The sequence below is a fragment of the Acipenser ruthenus genome, chromosome 4 (genome assembly GCF_902713425.1).
Source record: "Acipenser ruthenus chromosome 4, fAciRut3.2 maternal haplotype, whole genome shotgun sequence".
NCBI classification, from domain to species: Eukaryota; Metazoa; Chordata; class Actinopteri; order Acipenseriformes; family Acipenseridae; genus Acipenser; species Acipenser ruthenus.
Window position 1 is genome coordinate 103,540,148 of NC_081192.1, and position 15,985 is coordinate 103,556,132.

Consider the following 15,985-nt stretch of genomic DNA (forward strand, 5'->3'; position numbering starts at 1 on the left):
TGTCCATAAAATGCGATGGCTATTGCGTAGAATCCCATTTAATTATGTAAGCCCAAGTGGCCTGGTCCTATTGTCTAGTTCGGTACACATTAGAAAGGCACAGACGTTGTAAAATGATTGTAAAGCTTGCCAGGTGCGATTTTGACTCTATATAAACCTGGCAAATAATAACTTGATTCAGGCACATTTTAATGTTCACAAACTGGTTCTATTGTTGGTGGGTTTCAGTTACCGTTTTTGCGAGTTTACAGCGTTAGCGCTGCTTTAAATCCGTGGTTTTGTGTGTACAGTATAGAAGCGCCTTTCAAGGGGTGTATTTTAGATTGACGTCACGGGATCGGGGCGGGGTCTGGCCGTGGTTGCTGTTCAGTGCTGATTCCAGTCGCTGCTCTGTTAGGTTGGCTGCGGGAGTTGAAGTAGGTAGAGGCTGACCAGAGAACACGTTCAACCACCTTCACCCTATGCGTGCTCCCTGCTAAAAAAAATAAAATAAAAACAACACAATGGATTGTTAGCGAAAGTGTGCAATGGATCATCAAGAATAATGGATTCGCTTGCCTGCATTATCCTGTTCCTTTTGGCTTTTCATACCCATTCTTCTGCCACTGCCGACAGAAAATTCGGTAAATTGATTAATTTATTTACTCAAGTAGTCTTAATGTTTACATAGGCACTGTATTATATAAAATGTCTAACGTTGGAGGGTGCATATTGGAACATATTTTGAAACTGTGTCAATATTGCATCAGATGCTGTGGGCGTTATTATTGTACCTTCCATACAGCACATGTTATATGCAATATCACTACAGGACAACACAGACATTTGAGATGTTGTAAATATGAAATGTATAATACGTCCTACCACCAAATCGTACACATCTGAATGTCTTTTAAACTCAATTATAATCACTGTATTAGTACGTCTTGGTTTTGTCCGATATCAAAAAGAAAAAAAAAAAACAGATGCTTTGCAGCTTAACGTTGCTTATAAAAAAATACTACAAAAGTAAAATATACAGTGTGAATTGGAATGTGACAGTATACAGCGTCATTAAGCATATGGAAAACAAACACTGTACTGTGTGACATACATTATAATAGCGTACACTTCATCGTGTCAGTTTATGGTGGGACAGGTGTATAAATAAACACAAAGAGAAAATGGATAACAGTCGCGATGCTGGATTTTATTATTAAAATTCACGATACAATGCTGCAGTACGTGTGGTGGTAGATTTTTAATGAGGTGGATTATTGGTCTCTACAGCCAGCAATCTGTGCAATGCGTTACTGTAAAAGGGATGCTCCAGATAATACTGTAGATAAAAAGGGCTTCTATAATAAAGTTAAGGCACGGAAGTGTGAACACTATGATTAAAGAAAAGAGACATCTATTTGACTGATTTTCTAAATGTCTCAAAGAAGGCACTTGTACATTTTCTTCTGTCATGTTATGGTAGAAGATCACATACCGTAGTAGTCTATATGACTCAATCTGTACTGAAATCAACTACAATATTTATTGATTTTTTAAATAACGTAATATTTGTCTTTTGATGTGCTAGATAATATTGATGTAAGATACCCATTGCAAGTTGCAAATTAATTTAATGCAAATGTATTCTGTCATGGCCTTTCTATTTTAATTGGGTGGGTGATGATCTGCAAAGCTAGCAATAGGGTCCTCTCATGCCCTATATACAACGCTCACATGGCTGGTTTTAGTGCCCAGCTGTTCATGTGTGAGTTATTTCAGGTTGTCCTGGAAGCTGTACAGAGACAGTAACAGTTTGATGCTTAATATATATATATATATATATATATATATATATATATATATATATATATATATATATATATATATATATATATACTATAATATCAGAAGTGGAGTGCTATAGAAAAGCGAGATTTTGATGCCCAGTGACTCTGTCCTCTGTCCATGCCAGCTGAACTGGATCACATGCTGGCTCCTTTCAGTTGAGGTGGATAATTTGTAAAGCACATGTAATTGAGTAAATGATGCCAGGGCAGATGTGTGTTTGTGTGTGTGCATGCAAAACAATGCACTGTGTAACTCATGGGGGCCACATGGTGAGAAAGCATTGTGTAACAATTTACACTAGGATCACCTTTGACCTGATTTTTCTGCCAGCGGAGGATGACCAAGACAGCGTTGCTATCAGTATAAAGCATGTTTCGATCCAAACCAGAAGGACCATCTCTCAGCTGAGCTGTGACATGGCTTTGTGATGAGGACCAGTGGATTCAACACCTAAACACCAGAGATGAAAAACAGGGAGCATCTTGAACCAATATGTGCAGTACGGCTTCTTCACTGTCTTACCATATATAATAGGAATTCGGATTATGCTGGTATTTGGTTACACAGCGATGTATTAGGGCAGCAGTGTGGAGTAGTGGTTAGGGCTCTGGACTCTTGACCAGAGGGTCGTGGGTTCAATCCCAGGTGGGGGACACTGCTGCTGTACCCTTGAGCAAGGTCCTTTACCTAAATTGCTCCAGTAAAAACCCAACTGTATAAATGAATAAATGTATGTAAAAATAATGGGTAAAAAATAATGTAATTGTATGTAAAAAATGATGTGATATCTTGTAACAATTGTAAGTCGTCCTGGATAAGGGCATCTGCTAAGAAATAAATAATAATTACGAGTAGGTTCTCCCTTTTATTAAGACAGGCAGTGGGTTACAGCTTTCCACCTGTAATATTTCATAATGATCCAGAAATTCTCCCCTAGAGAAACCTGTCCTGCTTTCCTGACGTTCACATGGTACTAGCCCCAGGATATCTCTTTATGGGTGATCTCTTTGTGACTGGACCTCCCCTCTTTAATGACACGCAGTGATCTCTTTGTGACTGGATCTCCCCTCTTTAATGACATGCAGTGATCTCTGTGGCTGGACCTCCCCTCTTTAATGACATGCAGTGATCTCTGTGACTGGACCTCCCCTCTTCAATGACATGCAGTGATCTCTTTGTGACTGGACCTCCCCTCTTTAATGACATGCAGTGATCTCTGTGACTGGACCTCCCCTCTTTAATGACACGCAGTGATCTCTGTGACTGGACCTCCCCTCTTTAATGACATGCAGTGATCTCTGTGACTGGACCTCCCCTCTTTAATGACACGCAGTGATCTCTGTGACTGGACCTCCCCTCTTTAATGACATGCAGTGATCTCTGTGGCTGGACCTCCCCTCTTTAATGACACGCAGTGATCTCTGTGGCTGGACCTCCCCTCTTTAATGACACGCAGTGATCTCTGTGACTGGACCTCCCCTCTTTAATGACACGCAGTGATCTCTTTGTGACTGGACCTCCCCTCTTTAATGACATGCAGTGATCTCTGTGACTGGACCTCCCCTCTTTAATGACACGCAGTGATCTCTGTGACTGGACCTCCCCTCTTTAATGACACGGTGATCTCTGTGACTGGACCTCCCCTCTTTAAAGACATGCAGCGATCTCTTTGTTAATGAACTGAACAGCTTCTGATCTTAACACCCATGCTCTAAAATGCTTAACCCTGATCTAAGGCATTGTATTTCTGTATTTAATGATCTTACAAGAGGGGTGTGGTTTCTTCTAGGGGTTATTAAATCATACTTCAGAAATCTGTTGTGGGTGTGATTATCTGCTTGTCTGCATGTCCATCATCTGTCCCATGACAAGTTATTAAATCATATGTTTAAAAATCTATAAAGATTCACTAGAGGTAAGATCCTGGTTTTACTGTGAGTAATAGAAAGCCTGTGGGTGCCTATGTACCCCACCCATTTTTGTTCTTTAAACTGCACTTTTATATAACTTTTCGATGCTAATGGAACCATAAGGGTCTTTTCTCCATTCAAACATAGGTGGGATTGTGGGTAAACCTGAGTTAATTGTGTTCCTCAGTCCTCGGTTCAGTTCCTAATACTATTGAACTAAGCCATCATTGCAGTTGTCACTGGCTGGCTACCTTGTGCGACCAAGGCAATGCTCCCGAAGAATGTATATATATTTGTATACAGTTGTAGTCAAAAGTTTACACCCCCAATGGAAATTTATAATTTCTAGAAATTTTTCGAAATCAAATAATTATAGGAACAATCTTTTGTAGCAAAAGTTTTGTTTTTGTGGATGAGGAAAAAGTTACAAGAAATAGATGTCTCGATGTCTACAATTATTTATTTCAGCAATATTTTTGCAAAACTCCAAAAATGCTAATTCAGAAGTATTCATACCCTGACAAGGAAAATGAAATTGCTAGCTAGTTGAGGCACCTTCAGCAATAATAACCTCTTTTAAATGATTAGGGTATTTGTCAATGAGCTTTTGGCATGATTCTTTAGTGATTTCTGATCATTCTTCAACGCAAAATTGTTCCAGTTCATTCAAATTCCGTGGACTTCTCTTGTGCACAGCCTTCTTCAACTCATACCAAAGATTCTCAGTCTGATTTAGATCTGGACTTTGACTAGGCCATTTCAGAACTTTGATTTTATGATTTTAACCATTCTGAAGTAGATTTTGATGTGTGCTTTGGACCATTGTCGTATTGGAACGTCCAGTTGCACTTTAAAGTTTTGTAGCAGAGTGTTTCAGATGATTAGTCAATATCTTTTGGTATGCTATGAAATCCATTTTACTATGTATTGGAACTAAATGTCCTGTACCATTAGAGGAAAAACAGTCCCATAGAAGGATATTACCACCTCCGTGCTTGACAGTAGGTATGTGTGACAGAGTTGACCGATGGTGTGGTGCAAAATGACAGACTCCAGTCCTTTTCCAATTAAGCGCTTGGGTTTTATTTCCTTAAAAACCGGTTACCAAACGCACTCAAAAATAATAGGGACAAATAAACAATAGGGCCGCCGGGGTACACAACGATGTGTAACCCGACAACATAAAGAGAAACGGGGTTGCAGTCCCAAATAAACAAACAACAAAAACAGTCTGTCTTCCTTTTGTAATCCAGGAACGGGAAAACACGGGGGGTAACAAAACCAGCACTTCCGGGTAGTCGCTCCGCCGTCGTAATCCCGGAGCGTCCCGTTAGTGCTCTAAAATACAAAGAACAGATGGGTTAGCAAAAGTCCACACAGCAAAGACGACCCGTCTTCAAAAACCCTTCCTCTGTTTCCCTGCTCGTTTCTCTCTCTCTCTCTCTCTCTCTCTCTCTCTCTCTCTCTCTCTCAATTCAATTCAATTCAATTCAATTCAATTCAATTCAATTCAAATTGGCTTTATTGGCATGACAATAAAAATAATTGTGTTGCCAAAGCACATACATGGCATAACCAACTCAAATATACAGACAAAGAATTTTTCTTAATACTAACAGTATCCCTCCTCCCTCTATATTAATACAGTAAACAGAATCCCTCCCTTCCCCTCTATATCAAACAGTACCCCCTTCCCCCCTCTATATTAAACAGAATCCCCCTCCCTCCCTCTATTAAACAGAATCCCCCCTCCCTCAATTAAACAATACCCCCTCCCTCCCTCCCTCCCTCTTTCTATATTAAACAGAATCCCTCCCTCCCTCCCTCTCTCTTTTCCCTCTCTAGTGTGACGTGTTCACGGTCTGTCCCTCAGGCTATGACAGGTCTCCACGTATTGACCGGCCAGTCTGGCTGTGTGTTTGTCTTCCCCCAGCAGGATTGACAGCTTCTGGGTATCACACATTTTTGGGAATTCTGGGACTAAATCACAGAATTTGGGGAAGAAAATGTCCCTTATGTTTTTATATTTTTCACAGTGTGTCAGGAAGTGAATCTCTGTCTCGACCTCTCCTGTCTCACAGTGACCACAGTGCCTGTTCTCCCTGGCCAGCCAGGTTTGCCTCTGTCGGCCTTTTTCAATGGCCAGGTTGTGGTCACTGAGCCGGTATTTGGTCAGGATCTGCCTCTGCTTTGTGTTTCTGACAGTTACCAGGTATTCTGCCAGGGTGTAATTTCTATTTAGGGTCCGATAGCACTCTAGTTTGTTTTGTGTTTTAGTGTTTGTATCCCAATGGTCCAGATAGGAGTGTTTCAGGTGTTTTATAATTTGGTTGACACTAATTGGAATTGTTTTTGCAGTGCTGTCCTGAAGCTGACTGATGTCAGTGTTGCTCAGCTCAGTGAGCTTCAGGACCAGCTGGCTGAGGGGACTCTTTTCTGGGCTGAGCTCTTGGTATTGCAGGGCTTTATGATGGAGTGAGTTTGGGTCACTAGTTTTTAGATGAATCCAGTATTTTAATGCTCTTTTTTGGATGTTAATAATCAATGGATAAAGGCCTAATTCAGCCCTGCATGCATTGTTTGGTGTTTTTCTTTGTAATCTCATGATGTTTTTACAGAACTCTGCATGCAGGGTTTCTGTGGGGTGTTTGTCCCATTTTGTGTAGTCCTGGTTGGTGATTGGACCCCACACTTCACTGCCATAGAGAGCAATTGGCTGAATTACACTTTCAAAAATTTTGAGCCAAATTTTGACGGGGGGATTTATATTGTAGAGCCTCCTCTTTATGGCATAAAAAGCCCTGCGTGCTTTCTCCTTTAGTGCATTCACTGCCAGGTTAAAGCTCCCTGACGCACTGATGGTCAGACCCAGGTATGTGTAGCTGCTGGTGTGCTCTAGGGTGGTGTTACCTAGAGTGAAGTGGTACTTATTTCCCTGAGATCTGGCTTTCTTCTGGAATATCATGACTCTGGTCTTGTTCATGTTTACTGCCAGGGCCCAGGTCTGACAGTACTGCTCTAGCAGTGCCAGGCTCTGCTGCAGCCCCTGCTCTGTGGGTGACAGCAGGACCAGGTCATCTGCATAGAGCAGAAACTTGACTTCAGTGTCATGTAGAGTGAGGCCAGGGGCTGCAGACTGCTCCAACACTGTGGCCAGCTCATTGATATAGATGTTGAACAGTGTTGGGCTCAGACTGCAGCCCTGTCTCACCCCACGCCCTTGTGTGAAGAATTCTGTTCTTTTGTTGCCAATTTTCACACCACACTTATTTTCTGAGTACATCGATTTTATGATGTCATAGACTTTACCCCCTACACCACTTTGAAGAAGTTTAAGAAATAGTCCTTTATGCCAAATTGAATCAAATGCCTTTTTAAAGTCTATAAAGCAAGCGAATATTTTTCCTTTATTAGTTTGATGGACGTGTTTATTGATTAGGGTGTGTAGGGTGTAAACATGATCAGAAGTGCGGTGTTTTGGTAGAAATCCAATCTGACTCTTACTCAGGACACTGTGTTCGGTAAGGAAGGCCAGTATCCGGGCGTTAATGATACTGCAGAACACCTTCCCCAGATTACTGCTCACACAGATGCCCCGGTAGTTATTGGGGTCGAATTTGTCTCCACTTTTATATATGGGTGTTATAAGCCCTTGGTTCCAGGTCTCAGGGAAATACCCAGCTCTCAGTACAAGATTGAGGAGTTTGAGCAGGGCCTCCTGCAGCTTGGGGCTGCTGTGTTTGAGCATCTCAGCGTTGATGCTGTCAGGTCCACTTGCTTTTTTTGATTTGAGGGCCTTGAGTTTATCACTCAGCTCCTCCACCGTGATTGGGGTGTCGAGGGGGTTCTGATTGTCCTTAATACAGGATTCTAAATTTTTTAGTTTTTCACAAATGGCATTTTGAGTTTTTTGTTCTTTGTTTTGTATTTCTTTGTAAAGGTTTTCAAAATGTTTTTTCCAAATGTTTCCATTTTGGATGGCCAATTCTTCTTTTTTTGTTGAATTTAGGTTGTTCCAGGTTTCCCAAAAATGATTTTGGTTTATTGACTCCTCAATTTCGCTGAGTTGTTTATTAATATGGTCTTGTTTTTTATTTCTTAGAGTGTGTTTGTATTGATTCAGTGCCTCACAGTATCTGAGGCGTAAATCTGGGCTGTCTGGATCTTTATGTTTTTGATTGGATAGCTGTCTTAGTTTTTCCCTTCTAGTTTTACATTCTTCATCAAACCACTTTTCTTTGAATTTATTCTTTTGGTTGTTTTTCCGATTTACTATTTTTAATTTAGATTTTTCTGCTGCTTTTCTAAATATGTTATTCAAATCTTTTACAGCCAGAGTTACTCCTGTTTTTGTGTGTTGATACTGTGTGTTTTGAAATGTGTGTATTAGGGTTTCTATTTCATTGGTGCCAATTGCTTCTTTGTATATTTCTGTGCTGTTTGGAGCCCATCTGTAGGAATGGTTTAGATTGTACAGCTTACAGGGCTGTGTCTGTGTGTTGTTGATCTGCTCTGTTCTTTTTATGAACACAGTGATTTGACTGTGATCTGACAGGGGGGTTTGTGGTCTGACAGTGAATGCATTAATAGAGGAGGGGTCCAGGTCAGTGATGGCATAGTCCACCACACTGTTACCAAGAGCTGAGCTGTATGTAAACCTACCTAAAGAGTCCCCTCTGATCCTGCCATTCATGATATAGAGGCCTAGGCCTTGACAGAGATTCAATAATTGTCTCCCATTTTTATTTACCACACTGTCATGGCTATTCCTGTTTGTGGTCATGTGCGTGTGGTATAGAGGGGATTGTCCGAATATGTGGCTGTTCCCCTGTGAGTTCATGAAGTCAGGCAGAGTGCCTGTTCTGGCATTAAAGTCACCGCAGAGCAGCACACTTCCCTGGGCCTGGAAGTGGCAGATCTCTGTCTGGAGATCATGGAAGGTGTCTTCCTTGTAATAAGGGGAGTCCGATGGGGGGATGTAGGCTGCACACAGGTAGATATCTGTTTGGCAGGTGACAATGCTATTACTCATTTTTAGCCACAGGTGGGTCTCTCCTGTTCTTATTGGTCTAATAGAGTCGGTGAGCTCCTCTCTGTACCACACAATGATCCCCCCTGAGTCTCTGCCACGTTTTACGTGTGAGTGTTTCAGGGAGGGCACTATAATCTCCCTGTAGCCTGAGGGACAGTGAGTGGACACATCAGCACGGCACCACGTCTCGTGGAGAATAATTATATCTATGTTATTTATATTTCTGATGAATTCAGGGTCTGTGCTCTTCAGCCCAAACACTGACGAACACAAACCCTGAATATTCCAGGAGCTAATTGTAAGCGATCTCATATTTATAATTTAAGCTATTTATAATTATTATCTAGAATAAAATATAATGTGAGAAACATTGAACACAAATCAGTAACATGTTTTACACTATTAAGTATTTTCTTATTATTTGTATTATTTTCTTATTCTAATTATTATTATTAGTTGTACATTTCTTTTCTAATACATTTAGAGTGGGGTGTACTTAGCTCATGATTTTGAAAATTAAGTTCAGGAGCTGCCGTATCTCCCCCATCTCAGAGCTGACTAGGGTCCTTGGTTTGGAAGCAGCTGCTGCATAGCTGTGTTGCTGCTGCTCTGTCTGACTGCTGTGCTGGAGCTGCTGCTGTTCCTGGATCCCTCTGGGCTGGGCTCTGTTGGGCTGGGTCCCTCTGGGCTGGGCTCTGCTGGGCTGGGTCCCTCGGTGCTGGGCTCTGCTGGGCTGGGCTCTTCTGGTCTGTTGTAGTGTGTGCTGCCAGTGTCCAGGCTGCAGAGGCTGGTGTTCTTGGGGGGGTCTCCTCGTAAGCACAGGGCTGCGCTGTCCTTGGTGGTGGTCCGGTGTGCTCCTGTTTCGGGGGTGGCTGGCGGGGTCTCGGCCCATGGCAGTGTCCTTTAGGTTTTTGGCGAAGATCCTAACGCCTTCCTGGTCGAGGTGTACATGGTCGTACAGGTGCAGCGTGCTCAGGGTGGGGTGGTGTGCCAAGTGGACATTAGGCAGAAGGGCACAGCCTCTGGAGATGTCACTGTTGATCCTCTGAATAGTGTGCTGGGGGACGTCCTCTCTGGGCAGCAGGGTGGAGATCACTATCTTCGCACCAGGGAACTCCTTTGTGGCCTTCTCCGCTACTCTCCTTACCGACTCGGCCACATCTTCCCCCTGAGAGCCCAGGTCGTTGGTGCCAGTGTGGATGATAATGTGCTCGGGGTCTCTCAGGGTCGACTGGCACAGCAGCTGGAGCGCCCTTTCTGTAGTTGGGCACCAGAATTTTGCTACCCGGCTGCTGGGGAAGAGTCTTCGCTGGTTCAAGTACTTCCCGTTGGAGTCGATAAGAATGGCTACCTTGGAGCTGTATATTTTATTAGCCTGTCTACTCGAGGGAGTCTGTGTCTCTGGGGCAGTGTGTGTGATGTGGGAGGGAGGGGCAGTGTGTGTGGTGGGGGAGTGGGGGGTAGTGTGTGTGGTGGGGGGGAGTGTCTCACTGTCGGGGTGTGCTGGGGGAGTGGGGTGTGTGTTTGGATCAGTGTGTGTGGTGGGGGAGTGGGGGGTAGTGTGTGTGGTGGGGGGGAGTGTCTCACTGTCGGGGTGTGCTGGGGGAGTGGGGTGTGTGTTTGGATCAGTGTGTGTGTGGGATGATGTGGTGTGTGTATCGGTGTCGGTGTCAGTCAGACAGGCCCTGCTTGCTGGAGCTCCTGTGTTCTTGGGCTGGCTGTGGTGTTGCTGTTCTGGGTGGGGGGGAGGAGGTGTGACTCTGAGTAGCTGCTCTCTCAGGCTCTGTATGCTCCTCTCTTTGCGCTGCAGCTCCTCTCTCAGCTTGGCCAGCTCGTTTCTCAGGGCCTCGTTGTCCTGCCGCAACTCTCCCATCTCAGCTCCCAGCTCCCTGATGGAAGCCCTGGCCTCGTTCCTCACCTGCCTCACCTCGTCTCTTATCTGCTGCACGAGGTCGTTCTCTGTCAGCGTGGTCAGGGTGAGCTCCTTGAATTCTGCAAACTCCACCTCCAGCAGTGAGAGGCATTCCTTCAAGTGCTGCACTGTGCTGGGCAGTCTGGGGGTGAGCGGGGGGGTGCGGGGGGCTGCAGTGGGGGAGCTGCAGGGGGCTGTGTCTGCAGTGTGGGGGCTGCAGGGGGCTGTGTCTGCGGTGTGGGGAGCTGGCTGCTGTTCTGGGTCTAGTACCTCTGGATTTTTTTTCTCCTTCTCAGCCAGTTCTTTTAGAGCCTGGAAATCTTTCTCGAATAGTTCTAGGCTGGCCTCAGTTCCCTGAATCATAATAGTGCCATTATAAAACACATTGATGCTGAGCCTTGTGCTGTCAGGGTCAGTTTCATCTCCTATACGCAGTTGCCTTCCTTTGCAAATCCCTCCCAGCTTGATATTACTATGTGCTGTGCAGAGGGCTGTGTGCCAGGCAGTGGGGTGCTGTGTATAGAACAGCAGGTTGGTTTTGGTCCTCTTGCCCCCAGCCAGGCTGCAGTCTGTTATCAGTGTCTCTGGGGACTCCTTCATTAGCTTGTTCTTATACAGCTTCTTTGCCTTTGCACTGGTGACCTCATCAGGGTATCGGATTACACTGCTAGTCTGGCCCCTCCCACTCTGCAGGTCTAAATTGATACATTTATCCATTCCGACCAACTGCCAAAAACCAACCGGTTTCAGCTGCTTTCAGTGACTGAGAGTTTTTAGCTATTAGGTTTTAGTTAATTTGTTATATTAAAAAGGCTTACCTTTTATTTTCCTCTTCAGTTCTTTTCTTTTTCTTTCTTTCTGTTTATTTCAATTTGTCTGTTTCTTTCTATTTCTTTCTGTTTCTTTCTCTTTCTTTCTGTTTATTTCTCTTTCTTTCTGTTTCTTTCTGTTTCTTTCTTTCTTTCTCTTTCTTTCTTGTTTAATTTTCCTGGAGGTCTTATTTCTTTTCTTTTCCTCTTCAGTTCAGTTCTTTTCTTTTGCTTTCTTTCTATTTCTTTCTTTCTCTTTCTTTCTTTCTTTCTTTCTTTCTTTCTTTCTTTCTTTCTTTCTTGTTTAATTGTTTAATTTTTCCTGGATGTCTTATTTCTGTAGTAAAAGTTTTCCATTTGTTTTTTATTTGTTCTTACTGATTTATATTCTTAATTCTCACAATTAAATTTACTCTAGATTAACATTTTTTTAGTTTAAATTAAGAGCTCATCTTGCTGCTGCCTCTCTCTCACTCTCTCTCTCTCTGTCTCACACGCACTGTACCTTGCCAGAAGGAACAGAACCCCGGGCCACGCCCCCTTTTGTACGCCCCGTCCCGTCCCCATTGGTCAGCGAGGGCAACCGCCGTCAGCCAATGCGTGATTGCCACTGCGCTTCCCGACCGGGTCTGTGACGTTGCGCACCGTGGCTCTGCCTGCTCCTCCTCCCCAGTGCCCTCACCGGTCGGAAGGGAGATCTAAAACAAGAATTCACTCTCTCTTTGTCACAGTATGGTTTTCTTTTCTTTGTACAGCTCACCAGACTTTCTCCAAACGTAACGACTATCAGCGTGACCAAATAGCTCAATATTTGTTTCATCACTCCACAAAACCTTTGACCAGAACTCATATCCATCATTCAAATGCCGTTTTGCAAACTTTAAGCGATTGTCCTTGTGATGTTTTCTTAAGAGTGGCTTTTTCCTTGGCCTTGTGACCATTGAGACCTTCATCATGCAATATTCAACCTATGGTTGAAATGGAAACCCCAGTCCCACTTGCAGCCAATTCACTTTGAATATCTTTGACAGTCAATCTCGGATTGTTATTAACCTTCCTCACAATTCTTCTACTTGTTCTTGGTGAAAGAACCTTCTTTCTTCCAGACCGAGGGAGAGTTTTGACAGAACCATGAGTCTTGTACTTCTTGATAATAGAAACAATAGTTTAAATTATTATTATTATTATTATTATTTATTTCTTAGCAGACGCCCTTATCCAGGGCGACTTACAATTGTTACAAGATATCACATTATTTTTACATACAATTACCCATTTATACAGCTGGGTTTTTACTGGAGCAATCTAGGTAAAGTACCTTGCTCAAGGGTACAACAGCAGTGTCCCCCACTGGGGATTGAACCCACAACCCTCCAGTCAAGAGTCCAGAGCCCTAACCACTACTCCACACTGCTGCCCATTGGGATACTCAAATGTTTGGAAATCTTCTTTCCAGCTTTATGACAATAAATAATTTTCTGCCTAAGGTCTTCAGCTAGCTCTTTACTTTTTCCCATATTGACTTATTGGTAATGACAGCAATCATCCTATGCCTAACCCTTTTATACTCTCTAAGAATATTCACCCACAATCCAGCATTTTCTAGAATTAGGTTCTGCATTAGCATATTGAAATGTCTAGCACCTTGTAGACAATATTATCATAGCATCAAATGGTATGAATACTTTTGAATTCTATTTCTTGTAATTTTTTTTCCTCATCCACAAAGCAAAACTTTTGCTACAAAAGATTTTTCCTAAAATTCTTTGTTTTCAAGAAATTTCTAGAAATGATATATTTCCATTGGGGTAGATTTTCATGCATGACAAATTGGGGTACGGTAGCCTTATGGTTTCCTGTAAGTTACCGATCTTGGGTGTCGCACAATGCGCTCGGACCCCTTTCCCTTTTTTTAATTTAATTTTGTTTTAGTTTTTTGCCATTTTTAGTTTTTTAATTTTTTTTGTTCTTTTTATTTATTTTTTGGTGTTGTGAGTTTCTTTTAATTTGAGATACATGGCTACTGTAGTGATCCAGCAAATGAGGTTACTAAATAAACTACCCCGGGGGGCAAAATTTTGAATCCAAACACAGCCCTCGACCTTCCCCTGGATGAAAGAGGAGGCCATGCAGTTTGGTTGCACTGGCTCAGGCGGGGTCCGAATGCATACAGGAACAGACAGACAGACACACTTTCTTCGTGTATATATATATATATATATATATATATATATATATGTTGTAAATCAAACCCTGACTTTCACATTGATTATAGTGCAACTTAATTATCGATCATTATCGAGTTAAAATCTTTTTAAAAAAATAATTAAAAAAAACTTCATTAACACGGCTTATTCACATGGAAATAATTCTCTCTTATTATTTTTTTATTTGCTGTTGAGGTTGCAATTTATGAATTAGCCCAGTTTCTGGTGAATGCAGCAGTCCCTGGCCAGTATGCAGCAGCTGCAGAGATGCATTTCACTTTTTGCTGTCATATTTAATCAAAACTTTACATGACTTTAGTTTGCATAGCCACTTAGATTTGCATTATCTTCAGTGAATACAACTATAGCGTAATTTTTCCAAACAGTACATTAGAGCAGCGGTTTTCAAACTTCCTCTTGTCTGTGGTACAAGAATAGATGACATGCAGACCTATTCAAAATACCAATGATTATATAAAATACTGTCATAAAAACAGTGTGACCATTTTATGAAACCCATTTGATTCTCAACAGGCTATTCAAGGCACAGCCTAGTACTGAACAAAATAATTTTACACTCTGATCAGTAACAGCAGGACACTATCTCCCTGGTGTAACAAGAAAACCAGCTTTGATTTAATATGGAGAGAGTGGTCATTGTTTGTTTCTACCAGCCCTATTATTATTTGTATTTGTATTGCAGTCTGGTGATGGGCATACTGTAGACTCTGGTTCAGTTATTGCAGTTACCCACAGTTTTAAGTTTCAGTGCATGTCTAGAGGGCACTGGAATACTGTTTCAAACAAATATTCAGCCGCTGGTTAAAACTAGACTGTTGGAGACCAGGGTTGAAAACCACTGATTTAAAGTATGTAATAAACTATCAAAGCTTTTAAAAAGGTAAGAAAAAAAAATACTTATCACAAAACAAACACTGTATTCGATAGATAGCTTTTAAATGGATCCTAGTAGATTGGGAATGCTGGGGGCAATTAAGCTTCTGTTTTTACTGTAAGGGTTGCCAGGTTTGTATTTGATACATTCAGCAGTGTGTAACTAACAATCGCGCTGTTCTCAATTGAACGCACCACAGCATTTCAGCTGTTAAAAAGCTGTCGCCTGGTAAAGCAAATTAGCATTGATTCTGTTGAAATGGAGTCCTCTGCTGCCTAGCGAAACAAAAACAAGAAATACAAATGGAGCTGCGTGCCAGGTTTGGGTCAGAAAACCAAACAGGAAGCATGAAGTTTAAAAAGTCTTGCTTGATGTTTAGCCACCAGAATTTCTCCGTAAACATAAATAGATGGAGGGTCACGACAAAACAAATGGGAACATGTCATCAGTAATTGGTACTTGAAAGATCTGGCATGCATCCGTAGAAGGGAAGTTCAATTGGTATCTATGGAAACAGTTTTCTGAGGGACATTGTGCATCTCTGCACTTCAGTCACTGTGTTTGAGGGATGGATACAGGCATTTCTTTTCCTTGCTGACTGATTAGCGTTTGTATATTTTATGTACATCCTGTGAGCAGAACACAGCCATTGCGGTGAGTTTATAAACAAGGTTTCCTGTCTAGTGCTAGTACATGTGTTACAGTGATAGTAAAATTCCTCACAAATAGGCACAAGATTTGAATAAAGCAAGGCATTAAAGTGCAGTTATCCATTTACTACCAATACCGACCAACTGGTCATTTTAACCCAAAAACGAGATTTTATCAATGTGACTGCCAAGACTGGTATGACATTAAATGATTTATTTATTCATAGGAACCAATATTTTAATTTAATAAGCAACAGTTAGAGTGGGGTTACATATTGTAGGTCTAGAAATCACATAAGGTTCCGTTCACATTTCCACTGATATTGGAATTGTTTGGAAGCCTTATGGAACGTTGCTTGCGTTCTTGATGAGCCCCTCCCTCATGGGATGGAATGCTAAGAACGCATCATTCATATGATGCATTAATGTCACATTATATATCAACAAACTAGTTTACAAAAACATTTTCAATGGATCTTGTTGCTTTCTTAATTTTATTTTGTGCTGTCCCCAATGACAGGAATGAGATGTTTACTGTTCTTGCTGTAAAAAAGAAAATCAGAAATAAATTGGAGCCCCAGAGATTGGCAATACATCTAGCCAACTTTTCGCAATTATTGTGTGGGTTAGTGCGGTGAGCACTGAAATGAAAGCAATTTATAATAAGATGGAATGTTCATCGGAACCTATGCTTGTTACAGAGAACTTTGCAGCACAAGGAGAGCTGAGTGCATTCCATTTGC

At 42.0% G+C, this 15,985-nt stretch overlaps 1 protein-coding gene across 2 annotated transcripts in view; it reads left to right on the forward strand.

Moving 5' to 3' along the window:
- The first annotated feature begins 368 nt into the window (after window positions 1-368).
- LOC117400308 (receptor-type tyrosine-protein phosphatase N2-like) overlaps window positions 369-15,985 on the forward strand; it is a 277,116-nt gene continuing 261,499 nt past the window's right edge. For both annotated transcript variants that reach the window (XM_034000071.3, XM_059023311.1), the window contains exon 1: window positions 369-623. In XM_034000071.3, the coding sequence (XP_033855962.1) occupies window positions 545-623 (79 nt within the window). In that variant the 5' untranslated portion in view covers window positions 369-544. The remainder of the gene's footprint in view (window positions 624-15,985) is intronic.